The 16,241-nt window shown below is 57.0% G+C and overlaps 1 protein-coding gene across 1 annotated transcript in view; it reads right to left on the bottom strand.

Annotated features, from left to right (window-relative positions):
* Positions 1-521: 521 nt before the first annotated feature.
* LOC144729383 (prickle-like protein 2) overlaps positions 522-16,241 on the bottom strand; it is a 51,407-nt gene continuing 35,687 nt past the window's right edge. Inside the window, exons 6-8 of the mRNA XM_078609626.1 lie at positions 7,449-7,635; positions 5,464-6,504; positions 522-3,408 (exon numbers count right to left, since the gene is read on the bottom strand). Of these exons, the coding sequence (XP_078465752.1) occupies positions 2,291-3,408; positions 5,464-6,504; positions 7,449-7,635 (2,346 nt within the window). The 3' untranslated portion in view covers positions 522-2,290. The remainder of the gene's footprint in view (positions 3,409-5,463; positions 6,505-7,448; positions 7,636-16,241) is intronic.

Genomic DNA, 16,241 nt, shown 5'->3' with positions numbered 1-16,241 from the left:
AAACATATATTATATTTAATTACGTTTTATTTTTATTATTTTATTATTTCCATTCTACGTGACTTTACTGAAAGAACCAAAAAGATGTTGCCATACTCTTAAGCGTTTAATAGAAACCTCCCCGCTGCATACGAGCTCTCGATTGCAAGTTGACTATTCCTGCTATTACACGTTTACACCGCAGCAGCAGCAGCAGCAAAAGAAAGTCACCACCACACGTGTGTGTGCGCGTGTGTGTGTATATATAAGAGTGAAAACAAAATAAATGAAATGGAGTTGGGCCAGGCACACCGAGCTCAGACATAGGAACAGCCTAAACAAGTGAACAGAGGAGGGAGGCGGAGGCCGATGGAGAGAGGAAAGTAGTGGGACGGAGCACGAGTCGTTGGGACAAAGATTTCGGAGATGTGTTGGGGGTGCAGCGAGTGACGAGCGGACGTCTGAGAAACCGCGGGACGCGGACTTCAGCAAGGCAGGCAACTCGACGAATCCCGCGCGCGAGAAAAAAAACCGGCGGGGCGTTTGAGAAAAAAAAAGATCATTTAATGTTTATTCAAAAAAATTGCATGTGCTCACCAGTTTACAAAGACATGTACATCATTTATTATTCTTGGTGTTGTTTACCTATCAATAATAACAGTAATAATTAATATTATTTCAAACAACAATGGCTTACAGAGTGAGTGCAGGTATGTGATATATATATATAAAAAAAACAATACTGATGAAATGCTCTTAAAATAATAATTATTCTTTTTTGGTGAAACTGATGGCACGCGCTCCTCCTCCCTCTCCGGCCACCATCCCGACGCACTTTCTTGTCGACACGGACGCCCGCGGACCGAAAGCGATCGAAGGCCGTCGAATTCTGATTTTTTTGACCGTTGGAAACAAAACCCGCTAAACGAGCGATTCCCAGAAAAATTCCAGCACTTTCCGCGCAAACGGTGACAAACTCCCCACCCCCCCCATCTCTCCGTTACGACAAGAAGCGCGTTGAAGGCCGGTCAAACCTGGGGGGGGGGGGGGGGGGAGACACACATCAAGTCGCAGAGGTGCTGCTGCTCGCGACGGGAAAGAAGGCGTCAAAACTCTCGGATGGACGGCGCCGCACCCCTAACGGCTCCTCTCGAGCTGGTGGTCTAGACAAGGCTGCCCGGAAGCATCGACCACTCGGGCTGCAACGCGGCGGGGGGGGGGGGGGGGGGGGGGCTCGTGTGACGGGAGCGAGCGACGCACTGTCGCTGCACGGTCGTTTTACAAACCGCGGCAGCCGCTCCCCCGAAGCCCCCCGCTTTGAAGCCCTTTGGATTCGACAACTTTGCGCGCGACGTGAAGAACCGCGAGTGGACGCGCGGAGGCACCCCGGCGCACACGCGCACGCGCTGCTGGTATTGTTATAAATACGTTACGCGACGAAATAGCGGCACCGCGTGACAAGCAAAAAAAAAAAGGTTTTACATGTTGTAATACGCGAGTTAAGAAAGTCGAAGGAAGAATTAAAAAATAAAATACATATATAGGTGCACTTAAAACATTAAAGCTCTGTTACATTTACCGTTTGTACTTTTTTATAATCAGCTTTAGCGTTACTTACACGTTTTTTTCTTTTTTACATTTGCCCTTGTTGTTTAGATGTAGAACGTGGAATCGTGTTTTGGTTCGAGGGTCAGGATACCTCCGAGGATCAACTCTTCCGCACGGCGACAAACCGAGAGCCTTGCGGCCTGAGCGCGCGTTTGCCGCGCTTTCGCGTGCAAAGTCGGCCAAATCACAGGATGATCGGTCTCAAAATGACGACGCGATGATAGATAGATAAAGATAATAAAAAAATCTACGCACGCCGACGATAGGCGCAACTTGAAAGGCGGCTCGGCGAAACGCCATCGTCCCATCCGTTGCATGAACTTCGCCGTCAAAGCACGCTCCAAGCACCATCGCAGTCTCGTTCCCCCCCTTCCACTTAAATAACCGTTCTCGCCCTTGATATGCGCGAAAGGAAGCTTCGCGATCGAAGCTCAGAACCTTGGAAGCACGTCCTCTTAGCACCATGACATCTGAAAATGTGTGGACTTTACAAACGTAACAGACGGTTCGGTCCGTTCGCACGGTAAACGAAGTGGCGTTTCTTCTCATCATTTCCAATCCCGCCCTCTCCGTGTCTCTCTCCATCTTTCGCATGTGCGAGCGCTGCTGTCCCGATTTCGCGAAGCGATCATCGCCGTTGTCCGTCGGGCTCGCTCCGTCGCGGCCGGACCCGGCGTTCCGGAGGTGCTCACCGATCCGGTGGCTACGAGATGATGCAGTTCTTATTCCTGCGCCGGCGCTGCTGCTTCCTCGACAGCGCTGGCATCGTGATGGAGTGTGGCGGCTGCCCGCCGTACCCCATCGTCCCCGCCATCGTCCCCGCCAGCGTCCCCGTCAGCGTCCCCGTCAGCGCCGCCGCGCCGCCACCGCCCTCGCGGTACTGACACCGCACCGGCACCACGGTGCGCGGGATCGGCTGCCCCAGGAAGAACCCGTCGTCGTCCGAGTCCGACGAGGAGGACGAGCAGGTGGAGCACCAGTCGTCCGAGCTGTCATCCCCCTCGTCGTCCAGGTCGAGCGCCAGGTCGGCCGGGTAGCGGTTGGGGAAGCGCTCCACCGTGATGTGGTTCTGCGGCGCGTAGATGGAGCGCGGCGCCTGCGGGTAGCCGCCGCGCGCCCCGCCGTCCCGCCCGGACTTGCGCTGCATCAGCTGCTCGTAGTCCTCGTGCGTGTGCACCTCCGGCTCGTCCTTGAAGCGGCACCGGCGCCGTTCCACCGCCGCCAGCTTGTGCAGCGCGTTCTCCGAGCGCGAGCGCCGCGACTTGCGCGATCGGTGGTGCCCGTGGTGGTGCCCGTGGTGGTGCTGCCCGCTGTGGTGCCGCTGCCGGCTGTGGTGGTGCTGCCCGCCGCCGCCACTGCCGCCGGAGGCGCGCGAGCGTCCGTCGTCAAAGTCCATCGGTTTCCGGCGGGGGCGCTCGCTCAGGGGCGCTCGCGGGAACGGCATCGCCATCGGCATCGCCATCGGCGCTGCCGCCGCCGCCGCCGCCGCCCCCCGCTCCGGTTCGAACTGGGCGAGGAAGCGCGGCTGCGACTGGGAGCGGCGCGCGCGGTCGGGCGGTCGGGGCACGGCGCCGCCGGCGCGGCCGCCGCCATCGCCGTGGAGGGGAGGCAGCTCGGAGGGGCGGCCCCGCTCGCGATCGGGGCGCTGGCTCGAGCAGAGGCCGGAGAGCGACTCGGCGCTGCGGCAGCGAGAGCTGGAGTTGAGGGTGCCCGCGGTGCTGAGCTTCTCCGCCGAGCCGAGGCCGCACTCGCTGTCAACGAACGGCAGCGAGAACTTGGACAGCTGGTCGGGCGACTTGCCGTCAATGTCCACCGAGAGGCCTGGTGATGTTTGAACGAAAGAAAAAGGGAAGGGGTTTAATTTTTTCGTGAAATAATTTACACGTATTAATCAAAGGAGAACTGGAAAACTGTCAGTTTCCTTGCATCGGCTGCGTACACTGCTGTGATTTTTCTGGACAATATTAATTTGAAATCGTCAGCGCCTTCGCTTCAGGATGTTTGAGCACACTTCACCGCATCCTGTCAGTGCGGGTTGGTGAATGGGAGGCCCAGGACCGGTTCAGGTATCGCCTCGCCACCGGTGTTAACCGTGGCCGGGAATCAACTTCAGCTCACCAGGTACGTACAAGCAGCACGCTCGCCACTACGTTATTAACTTCACCAGCGGACGACGACAACAAAGTGATTTAAACAACACGTAAATACTAAAGGCATCTCAACGATGCCAGGCAGGACTACATAAACAATAACACAAGTTTGTCAGATTGGGTCACGTTGTGACACACGGCGTACGATGTTGCTACGTACTTAAATCACCAAACACATCAGCTGTCCTGCCTTATGAGCATGTGTGTGTGTGTATTTATATCGTGTCATCCGTGCAAATCGCAGACAAAGTGGGAAAGGCAGCCAGAGCCTGAGTGAAATCATTGCCCAAGTTCTGTGGTTCTATATTGGGGGTTGTTTGGCCAACTCCATGCCATGAGCAGTCACCACAAACAAAACCAACATTTTTGTTCCATTGCTCATTAGTTGGACGATTCGGGATCGAGCGACGAGACGGCCGAAATGTTTACATTGGCAGCCTGGCTTCTCTTTTAATGTACTCACTGTCAAAATATATTTAAAAGTTAAGCTTTTAAAATCTTTTTTAAGGAGCCTAAAAGCTTACGTTGACCAGTTTCAAGCCGGAATGACCGTACACGCGTCTGCGCCCGTCTAGCCGCCCCCCCACCCCCACCCCGTTCAACTTTAGGTTGCACAAACAAATAAAAACGATCCGTCAGCGTCTCCCGTTCGAGACGCGTCGCTCCCGCCGAATGAGACGAATCGGCACGGCACGACGTGTCACTCACCTGATCCCGGGGACGTGGCGGCGACGGCGGCGTCGTCTCTTGAAGCGCGAGAAAAATGCATCGAGAGCCAAAAAAAAAAACGACGGCGTTCTGCTGCCGACAACCCATTTGCAATCGACTGAGCAGCCGAACGACCGATCGATTATTCCAGGGCGCATTTTAGAGGCTACACGGCGTAGTCGCGATTCTCGGCCGCGGATAACATGGGCGGCGAGAGACGTCTGAACCTGTCCCGGGGCACCCCCCCCTCCCTTCAACCAAGCCGCGCTGAACAAACGCGGTGAAGTACGGTCAAACAACCTCCATGACCGGCACGGCGTGGAGACACCTTCGATCGGTATTGGATCGATGAATGTATGTGTAAGAGGCTAAATGTCCAGCCCTTTTGCAAATCCACTGCTGGATGAAGGCCCCCCACCCCCCCTCCCCTGCCCCACCCCGCCTCACCGTGCTGGTCATGGGGGGCGACGTAAATCCGAATTGTAATGTAGCGTGTGACATGGATATTCATCTTTTCGCTGTCCCGAGCCGCTCTTGTGAAGCGTTCTTCTGTATCAAAACCACTCCCGTTCCTTGGCACGCGGCGATGCGTCGTACAAACGCACAAACGCACGCCCAACGAAAATCGACCCGCCCACCCAGACCAACCTTCCTGCGCACACCTCCTGACCACGAAGCAATCGAACACGCCCTAGATATTCCTCTCCGCCCCTAGCCCAACCGCGTCGGGTTATTGCCAGTGACGACTGAGGCACGCGTGCGTTGTCACGTGTTGCGCTCGTCAAACGCGTCACGCGCTTTCTCTCGGCGGCTCTGTTGACCGTCGCACGTTGCCCGGCGCTTATCTGACATCCGTGCCGACTTTGTACTCAACCCATCTCTACCCGAGTGTGACATGTGGCCCTATCTCACATGACGGCCGTTACTTACAGCCGATAGGAAGAGGCTGTCCAGGCGGAGGAAGGGGGAAGAGAAAGAAAGAAAAGAAAAAACAAAAGCTCTCGTGAACGTCGCTCACCGGTGATGTTGGAGAGAGGCAGCGACTCGATGGAGTCATGCGGCGACGCCCGCCCCGATTCCATGTCCATCAGCCCCCACACGGCCGCGCCGAGCCGCGAATGCTGCTGCAGCTCCCTGGCGCTGAAGGCCGCCGCCGCCGCCCCCTCGCGATGTCCATCCTGGATCCACGGCCCAGGCGGCAGAGGCGGCAGGAAACTCATCTCGCCCGCTGCCTTGTAGGCGGCCTGCCGGACGCCGCCGCCGCCGCCCTGGGGGCCATCTTCCGTCCGCTGCCAGCTCTTCGCCAGGCCGTACAGAGGGTTGTAGTCGACCAGCGGGTTGCCGTAGTCGCCCACGGCTTTCGGGTCCTGGAGTAACCGCTCTTTGGTGCCGCTCGCCTGGCTGCCAAGCGACTCGGCGGGGCTGCTGGCGCGCCGCCGGTATCCGGCTCCGCCGCCGGCGCCTCCCATCGCCGCCTCGGGGGAGCTTCTCCCGCCGCTCGACGCCACCGAGCGCTGCGTCAGGAAAGCCTGAGGCTTCTTCGGAGTCTGGTCCAGGCCGTACGCCGCCGCCGCCGCCGCGGCAGCAGCGCCGGCGGTGCCCTGCGGCGACTCAGCAAAGCCGCGGAATCCCGGCGCGCTCCCCAGCTTGTCGAGCGTGCTCTGCGCCGACGCCGCCTCCAGGCTGTAGCCGGACGACTTGGGCGCGAGCATTGGCTGAACGGCGAGGGCCGGCGCCGCCATCATCATCGCGGGCGGCGCCGTCATCCCCGACGCTTCGATGGCGAGCGGCTTTTGAGTGCCGGCGGTGGCGGCGGTGGCGGCGTTCGTGCGGAAGCTGCGGCGAGAGTCCCGCGAGCGCGCGCTCTGGAAGGCCGAGTCGGCCGAGTCGGAGGCGTTGCCGTCGTCGCCCAGGCTGCAGGCCTTGGAGCAGAAGACCTGGCTGCGCTGCGGCAGGAAGGGGAAGCCCAGCAGGGAGCTCTTGCAGCGCGCGCAGCTGAAGCAGCGGTCGCTCGCGTGCCAGAACTGCCCGCCGTACGTCACGCGCTCCTCCTCCAGGCCTGGTGAGTCGGAGACGGGAAAGGATGGCGGTTGAAAGACGGGGAGGGGGGAGAGGGGTAGAAGTCGTGCGTGCGCGGCGCATTCGGTCACGCTCGGTGAGTCGCGTCGTCGTGTTTGCCGTTGGCGGAGAGGGGGGTGGGAGGGTGGGGGGGGCATTTGATTCACGCGAATTTGATGGCTGTGCTCGTGCCAAGCGCGGGAAACAGCGCAGTCCGGAGGCCGAGACCAAGGGGCCCAGATAGCGTCTCTGCTGAGTGGGGTGTGGGCAATGCTTTAATGATGAGTCCCAGGTGAAAAGTTTCAATCATATCGCAGCGTCTTAGCAAGAGTTATCGTGCTCGCCGCAACCTGCCCCCCCCCCCCTTACCAATTATAGACACCCAGACAGGATAGAGCCAATGCATTGACACTGCAGTTCCAATGTGAAAGTCAACACGTCCGTAATGCACCCTCTACCCACGCCCCCCCCAGCAGACATTTGAAACTTCAAAAGCACTCGAGTAGGGAGTGGACAGGACAGTGGAACAACTTCTCCCGAGACTCCGAGTCTCTGCAGCGAGGATCGCGGCAACCCCGTAGCTACAAATCCTGTGTCTTTATTCAACTGATGTCCATGGCCACAATCGACCGTGGTCATGCAACGCAAACTATGGACCGTATGAGCAAGCCTCACTGTGGGTCTGTGTGCTCGGAGGAGGAAGGAGGAGGAGGAGGAACAGCAAAACGACACAAACTCTCTCTCTCTGCTGAGGCCCTCTTATCGTGGCCAGCAGCACCATCAGGACCTCGACATTGGCATCGACCTCCCGAACAGATTGCCACCAGTGTCAAGCGGGGGGGGGGGGGGGGCAACACGAGGCGGCGGGCTAGTGGCACGGCTGGCGAACGTGCCCACGGCGATGCCGCCTGCCCAGTTAAGCGCGGCAACTCCGGGCCTCCTCACCGATGTGCTGGTGGCAGCTCTCGCACGCCACCGTGTGCCGCGCCTGGAAGCACGAGCAGCAGAAGGGGCGTCCGTCCTTCATGATGTAGCGCTGCCCGCCCAGCACCACGTGGCACTCGACGCAGCTGAAGTGCGAGATGTGCCAGTGGCGGCCCTCCGCCTCCGTGCACTCGTCCGCAAAAATGATCTGGGGTTCGGAAGGGTGGAGGGGGGGGGGGACAGGGGGGCAGGTTCGGTGTTAACGCTCGAGACGCTACCGGAGTAAGACCAAGGCGCCCCCCCCCCCGAAGGTCTGTACGGTTCAGTGTTATTTGCAGAGGGTGTCCAATCCTGACCGAGTAGTTACCGTTGTTATTGCTCGCGGCTCAGGGAGCCGGACTTAAAGGCATCTTTAGCATTGACGCAATGGGACAGAGTGACCCATGGGAGAGAGAGAGAGTGCGATGGGGGGAGGGAGGGAGGTATTCTGGCTGGCAAACGAAAGGGAAACGGCAAACATCGTTGGCAACCATCGCCAGCGAGAACCTTCCAGAAGAATGTCTCCGGTGCGTGAGTCTCGTTCGTCCGTGGCATTCGACAACGAACATTAACTTCGTCATTTTATTGGCAATTTCGGGAGTCGTCATTGGTGATGTTGTTATTTATCAGCGTTCTATTTCGCTTCGATTGCATCGATACCTTTGAGTGTAGAGTTGTATTTTTACGTGTAGCACTGTGAGACGCTTCAATGTGAAGGAGGCTTTTATGATTGATAATAATGAATTCCTCAAGGCAGCACCCGCTTCACTAGTGGAGTGCATATAAAAGAAACAGAGAATATGATTTTGTATTTTAAAAACATTTAATCATTCAGCGCACAATATATTCCACGTAGTTCACATTCACGGGGTGTGAGATGGATTGCAGCATCGCAAGACAAAGAACTACGACTTTTTTTCTTTTTATTTCACCAGGTAAGGCCCACAGAGCTGTGTAGCTCTTTTGCAGAGGCAACTTGGCCACAAATGATAGCTCAACGAAGTGGCTTATCGTGTGGAAATTCACAGCAGCCAAATACTCTAAACGCGCGTTTAGAGCATTTGGCTGCTGCGAATTTGATAGTTCAACGAAGTGGCTGATCGTGTGGAAATTCACAGCAGCCAAATACTCTTAACGCGCGTTGACTCTAAATGCGGAGGGGAAAACCGGAGGGCCCAGAGAAAAATCCACGCGCAATGTCTGACGTTTCGATCCCAGTCACACACGCAAGCGAATCGCCGGGCATCGTTGCCGTGCGACACGATGCGGCGGAGAGCCGCGCGTCGCTTCGGCGAAAGCCTCCGCAGTGACAGACGCTTTGGTGACCGTGAGCTGCCCTGCTACCGCTGCTGCGGCCGTAGGAAGAAAAGAAAAAGTTCCTCGAGCCTGCCAACTTCTGCGTCTTTCGCAGCGCACAACCGCTAAAAGGCCCAAACGCAAATAAATCAATGTCAGCAGCGTGCGTTGCGCGTCGCAGGTGTCTCGCGTGAAACAATAAATAAGCGCTGCCTTTTACAAACAGAGCGCGCGCCAGTTTCGTTTACACATCTGCGAACTGGACGAGAGCACGCTTGGAAACGTGCGACTCGGAAGAAATGTGTCGAAAAAAAAGTGTTTTGCCCGATTAATGCGGCTACCGTATATATAAAAAAAAACGAGAGAAAGTACATTTTCACAACAATAATTTGTGTGAGTTTTCCTAAAACGGTCCAGGTGGATGGGTTCGTGTGACTCTTGGCACAGAACCCCCGCGCGGTTTGCGTTTGTGATTTGCAAGTGAAAAAAAAAAGTGGAAATTAAAGGAACAAAAACACGCCGTTGTGGAACAGTACTTCGACACCGCAGACGTCTTTAAGCAAATTAATTAAAGCACAAAAAAGTCAACCTTGCCCGGCGCGCTCTCCCCCCCCCCCTCACCGCTCGGCAAAGAATTTTAGCGAAATTGACTTGTCAGCTTTTAGCGAACGTGGCAACAGATGCAATGTGTCACTGGGCCCTGAAAACTCGCCAACCCAAACCCCCCACACCCCCCCCCCACTTACGGGAGGGTTGGTTGGTGGGGGTAACGACAAATGATATATTTTCGTTTACGGACAAGGGAAAAATGGGGCGGGGAACAAAAAATTACGGAAGAAATTAAAAAAAACGGGAAAAGTAGCACTCCATCACAGCCCTGGCTTTCGTGTGGTCACCAACTTTACTTTAGGGGGAGCGGCGCTAAAGGTGAGAATCTTACGGACGTGCGGATTTTATTCTATTACGTTACCGCAGGTCTCACGCGGGTGGGCGGTGGGAGGCCGTGGTGGGAGGTGGGGGGGGGGGCAGCGGCTACCACCACCGCCGCCACTGCCGCCAGCGCCGCAGCTGTAAATCTAGACGGTAACTCAATCAGGTGAAGCAGCCATCGGGGGTAGGAGTGGAAATCACGGTCAGTGGTGGTACTGGCCCCACTGGGCCACCCCCCGCCCCACCTCCCATCACCGTTCAAATAATAAAATCCTAATGAGATGGACAGGAGGGGTATAATAGACACAACGGCAGAAAGAAAGGAAAAAAACCGGAGACATACTTTATAGGATTCAGTGGGATGAGAAATGCTGATGGGGTGGACATCAGATAGATTACTTGGATTGTTGTGTTAATCGTCTTGTGTTGCGGATATCAGGATTTGAATATTGAGCCGATTATTAAATATATATATTTTACCCAGATAATATCTTGAGACAGAACATTTCTTATGCAAGGGTGTCCAGTGAATTATACATATTCATTCTAGATTTGAAGCTTTCGTGACTGCAAGGATTCATACTCTTAGGTTTTTTTGGTAAAGTCACGTAGGTAAAAAATAAAATTAAAAGTTAATAAAAGTAATAATGGAAATAAAATAAAAAAAATAAATCACGACGTTTCGGAGGCAACACAAGTCTCCGCCATCAGGTGGGACCGTCACAGCTAAAATTACTGTGTTGCCTCCGAAACGTCGTGATTTATTATTTTATTTTCATTTTATTTCCATTATTACTTTTATTCACTTTTAATTTTATTTTTTACCTACGTGACTTTACCGAAAAAAACTAAGAGTATGAATTATACATATTTGATGCGCCGCCAATTTGTCCACAAATCCGGGCCTCGCCTGAGCTGCTTGGCGCTCTGAGCTTTTGCCCGGCTTGCTTTACGCCCCACGACGCCACTGGGAGTGAGGATTACATTCGAAGCCTGGCTCGTGCCGCCTGAAAGGGCTCGCTTGTCTGCTCAGGGACCTAAGTGGTGCTGACAGGTAGCGGTGGGGGCGGTGTGGGCGGTTTGGGGCCTGTGTGGGCCGGTGGGGAGGGAGGGAATTATGATGATGATGGTGGTGGGGGGTGGTGAGGGATGCAAATGAGGCGAGACAGAGGCCTTTAAAAATTCACGGTGGTGGTGGCGGCAGCAGCTCGAGTGATGGATGGAAGGAGAGATTGGAAACACAGGAGGGAAAAAGGTAAAAAATAAAGTACAGACAATCCCGCCCCCACCACTCCTCTCACCTACGTCTCTGGTTAACCCATTGGCCCTGTCCGGCATCGCTGTGGGACACGCCAGTGACCGCCGCCTATCATCAGAGGACACACGTAATCACAATCGTGGCCTTCGATCATGCGGGACAGAACCTGCCGAGTCCTCAGTGCTATTCTGCCATCTCCAAGCCCACCTTGCAGCGGCTCGCAACACTTAAAGCTCTGCATAGGATAGAATTAATACTCCGTTGCGACACCGTCATCTCCCACCTCGGGAAGCGTAAACAACTAAGCCTCCGCACAAATTTGATTCAAGAGTCCACGACTGTGCCACCATCTGGCGGTCACCTCGCGTGCTCAAACCTAGGGTTGGTCTCCCATCCAAGTGCCTTCTTATTGAAATCGAGCACGAAAGCAGGGAAACCGGGAGTGCAAAAATTGCCAGGGGCATAGCTTGTCCTTCCCCCGGCACCTCCGATTAGCGCGGTCGCACGCAGGCACGCACGTTGAACCTCTTTCGCGCCGCACGTCGCCAGACGCGCCAATCGGAGGCGGGCTACGGACGGTGCGAAGTAAGTTCAAACACACGGATCGTTTCGCTTTTTTGACACTCGGGCCGAGCGAAGCGCGCGCGATTGGCGGTCGGCTCGCGTGCGTCTCAGTCGGCCCAGCGATCGCGGCGAGGGCCGCTGGCGCTCATCTCGCCGAGGAGCGACGGGAGGGGGGGACGGGGCACGCCGGGGTGGACGTCGAGGTGAAGCCCGAGATGGAAATTGGTGCGGATTTGTTGTTGTTGTTGTTGTTGTTGTCCCCATTAATGCAGAATCCCCCTACGGGGGGGCGAGCGAACGGGAGAGTGCGGTGCCGATTCGTTGACAACGGAGGAGGCGTGCGTGTCCATAAATCAACGTCGCTTCGACTCCCTGTGGCCCGTCGCGTTTCTTTGGGTTTTTAATCCGGCAACGCCCCGATGAGTCGTCATGAGACTCTCTCGCGACAAGAAGGGTCACGCATCGAGTTTGGCGAAGCGGCGCGGCGCTTCGCGAGCACCGCGCGGCGAACCCGGCGATCCGAGTTTCTATTCCTGGCCACGGACAACATCAGCGGGCGAGCGACGTCTGAACCGGTCCCGAGCATCACAGTCGCCGCCACTCACTGCCACCACCGCCGTCGTGTCGCGACCCGCACTGACCAGCGTGGTGAAGCATGGTCAAACAACCATCACAGCCGACACCGCATGGGTGGGGTATTGACACAGGGCTGCCAATTATTATTGAATCCCAATCGGTACTTGGGTTAAGAGAGACGACGGAAGGAGGCGGCCATCAACAGAGAGCATTAATGACGGGGCAGAAGGTGTCCTATTTAGTTATGTTTCGAGTCTGGCTCACTCGGCGCAATGCCGAGGGTAAGATCAGACGCAACACGCATCCCAACGAACGTGTCCGACCCTGCCCGGCACGCACGCCCCAGCAAAATCAGAGCGTTCCTTCTGTGCGCGCATCCGCCCTCGTCCCGTCAGCAGCAATCGCGTCGTCGTCATCGTCCAATTTAAACACGTGGGTTTGCATTGTTGGCCGTTGGAAACGAACCTCCGGTTAAGCACGAAGGGCTACCTACGGCTGGCCACGCAAGCTTACGTTAGACGCATACAAACGAACGCGCTCTCACGGGGAAGAGCGGCGGTGTTGGTTCAGGCGACGGGAAATGCGCGTGAAGATTGGAGGTGATGGGTGCGGGTGGGGGGGTGAGAGGGTGGAAGGGTGAGGGGCGGTGTTGGGGGGTTTGGTACGGGGGGGGGGGTGGGGCACGCACGAACATGGCTTGCAGATGTCTCCGTGAGAAGGCAGTGGCGACCAAGAAATCCGTCGGTACCATTCGGAATATAATAATAACGGAAAAAACTAAATACATAACACGGCCGTCAACTTCGCAGTGGCACGGCCAACGTGACGCGAGTCGGCGAGGGCGCAACGTTTAAACAAACGCAAACGCTGATGGACGCGCAGTTTATAAAGCCTTCTAGCACCCGAGGTCGGCCTCGATGACAGCTCGAGTTTAGAATGATTCAATACAAATTGGATGGGACCGCTGATCGAGCATCGCGGGTGGGAGCCTGGCGACGCCGGCGAGCGCGCAGCAGATTCCCCCCCTTACCGCTCCCAAGCTGCTCACGCTCTGAGCTCCACGAGGTTTGACGGCGGTAAGCCAGCCGGACAACACTGCGGTTAGGCCACCCGGTTAGGCCACTCGGTTAGGCCACCCGGTTAGGTCATCCGGTTAGGCCACCCGGTTAGGTCACCCGGTTAGGCCACCCGGTTAGGTCACCCGGTTAGGCCACCCGGTTAGGTCACCCGGTTAGGTCACCCGGTTAGGTCACCCGGTTAGGCCACCCGGTTAGGCCACCCGGTTAGGCCACCCGGTTAGGCCACCCGGTTAGGTCACCCGGTTAGGTCACCCGGTTAGGCCACCCGGTTAGGTCACCCGGTTAGGCCACCCGGTTAGGTCACCCGGTTAGGCCACCCGGTTAGGCCACCCGGTTAGGTCACCCGGTTAGGCCACCCGGTTAGGTCACCCGGTTAGGCCACCCGGTTAGGTCACCCGGTTAGGCCACCCGGTTAGGCCACCCGGTTAGGCCACCCGGTTAGGTCACCCGGTTAGGTCACCCGGTTAGGTCACCCGGTTAGGCCACCCGGTTAGGCCACCCGGTTAGGCCACCCGGTTAGGTCACCCGGTTAGGTCACCCGGTTAGGCCACCCGGTTAGGTCACCCGGTTAGGCCACCCGGTTAGGTCACCCGGTTAGGCCACCCGGTTAGGCCACCCGGTTAGGTCACCCGGTTAGGCCACCCGGTTAGGTCACCCGGTTAGGCCACCCGGTTAGGTCACCCGGTTAGGCCACCCGGTTAGGCCACCCGGTTAGGCCACCCGGTTAGGTCACCCGGTTAGGTCACCCGGTTAGGTCACCCGGTTAGGCCACCCGGTTAGGCCACCCGGTTAGGCCACCCGGTTAGGCCACCCGGTTAGGTCACCCGGTTAGGCCACCCGGTTAGGTCACCCGGTTAGGTCACCCGGTTAGGCCACCCGGTTAGGCCACCCGGTTAGGCCACCCGGTTAGGTCACCCGGTTAGGTCACCCGGTTAGGCCACCCGGTTAGGCCACCGGGTTAGGCCACCGGGTTAGGTCACCCGGTTAGGCCACCCGGTTAGGCCACCCGGTTAGGCCACCGGGTTAGGTCACCGGGTTAGGCCACCGGGTTAGGCCACCCGGTTAGGTCACCCGGTTAGGCCACCCGGTTAGGCCACCCGGTTAGGCCACCCGGTTAGGCCACCCACTTAGGCAACCCGTGCTAGACCCACGTTCGTCCGCGAGATCCATTCCGAGGGTCGACCTCGGCCCGGCGTCCCTCCTGCACGGTTTCATAAAAATGTGGTACCGATTTGTGGGAAAGGCTCTGACCTAACCGCCTAGAATTGTGCTCGGTCGGCTTGAGCCTGGGGTAGTCCCTGGGAGGGGCGACCTGAAACGCGCAAAACGAAGGGCGCTGCGACGCCACGCTGGCAATCAAAGGGTCGCGCGGCAGAAAACCCATCTGGCGCTGCGCTACGCCGCATCCTGCCACGTGTGCTCCCAACAGCTGAGCGTGACGTCTCGCCGAGCGTTATCCGGGTCGCTGGTTGACTGGAGGAGGCGGCACGCGACGCTTATCGGCACATCCCATTGTTAGAGGTGCACGGGACGTGGCGTGCCGGGGTGCGAGAAAAAACAAATTTCAGGGTTGCCGACAAGGCGGGAAGGACCCGGCAGAAGTTAGGCCCCCCGGAAGCAATGAGCATGTTGGGGCCGGGGGCCCTCGACAGTCCGTAGCTCGCGGGCAACGTCCCGAGGGTGAGCGAGCGGGGCGAGCTCGCCAAGCGAGAGAGGGGCGACTACGCGAGCAAGGGAACGAGCGAGGGGACAGAGGCGAGCGAGAGACAGCGCTGCACCCCACGAGACTCGCGCCCTCTCCTGCACGATGAGACCGTCCCGGTGCAAAATCAGACACCCCCTACTCACGAGACCTGCCCCCCCCCCATCTCCTCCGCAGCGGCAGAGGATTAACTCCGCAGCTGAGGCCGTCAAGGATTTGTACAGAAATAGACGGCCCCCCTCTGCCTGAAGCAGGTTAATAAATAAATATCGTGGGGTGGGGGGGAACCAAACAACCCCTCAGCGAGGAGGAAAAGCCATAAAGGGTTCAAATGTCAGCATGGGGAAGAAAACGGCCAATAAACTCCACACTGGCTGGGGGCGAGAAAGAGAGCGGGAGAGAGACCCCGAGGTGCATTCGGGGCGCACGCCGCTTATCCCGGGGCGACAGAATGTGCCGGTTAATGTGCGCAGGCCCTCTCCGAAAAGGAGACGAAAGAAAAAAATAAAATGCCGGACATATTACGACGACAACAAAAAAAATTATAGACGCGGAACTGTGCGGCGGGATTGAATAGAGTTGCCAGCGTTATTAAAACTCCCGTTGCGTGCGTTTGTGTGTGTTTTTTTATTATCCCTCAAAGCCACGCAAGAGTCTTCGGATGGCAAAGTGGATTAAAAAAAATATATATAAAGTAATCTTCCTCTCTTCGCTCACCGCGTCCCCCTTATAATCACCCAACCGTGGAGCGCCGCGGTTGAGTGCGGTGCCGCGGTGTGACCGGTTACCGAGCCGGCATTCTGCCATTCCGGCACGACGATCATTCCCACCGAGGCGTTACTGTTTGCCGACGCGTGCCACGTAACCGGACTCAACCTCCCGCGAATTAAAACGAGCAAGACGAACGATGAAACCGAAGAGACGTGAGGACGAATATAACGCGGGGGAGAGGGGTGCTGGCATTGGCCCTGGTGCAATGAATTAATTGAGCCCCCTCCCCATCCCAATTTCTACTCCGACGACAGTCCGTGATGATCTTGGCCGAGAGTTGGTGTTCATACACAACGAGGGTACAAGGGTGCAGCCCTGCGCTATTGCTTCCTCATGCCAGTGTTGTCAGGAGGAGCTCTGGAGTGGCCCCTTGAGCGAGTATTTTGGGCCTACTGCTCTTCCACATGGGCCAGACCATCAGGAGAGGATCGGGCACAAGAGCGGAACGAAACGGAAGCACGAGGATTGGGCGATCGCTGTGAAATCGCAACGGCGATGGACAACGTCGGCAGCGACAGCAATTTCGTTTTTCCCGACTGTTCGCTTTGTTGTCGTCACGATCGTCATTATCATCATCACGATCACGATCGTTGTCATCG

This window comes from Lampetra planeri, chromosome 32 (genome assembly GCF_965212315.1).
Source record: "Lampetra planeri chromosome 32, kcLamPlan1.2.h2, whole genome shotgun sequence".
Lineage (NCBI taxonomy): Eukaryota > Metazoa > Chordata > Hyperoartia > Petromyzontiformes > Petromyzontidae > Lampetra > Lampetra planeri.
Note: the sequence above shows the minus strand (reverse complement) of the source record. Positions and strands in the feature narration are given on the sequence as shown.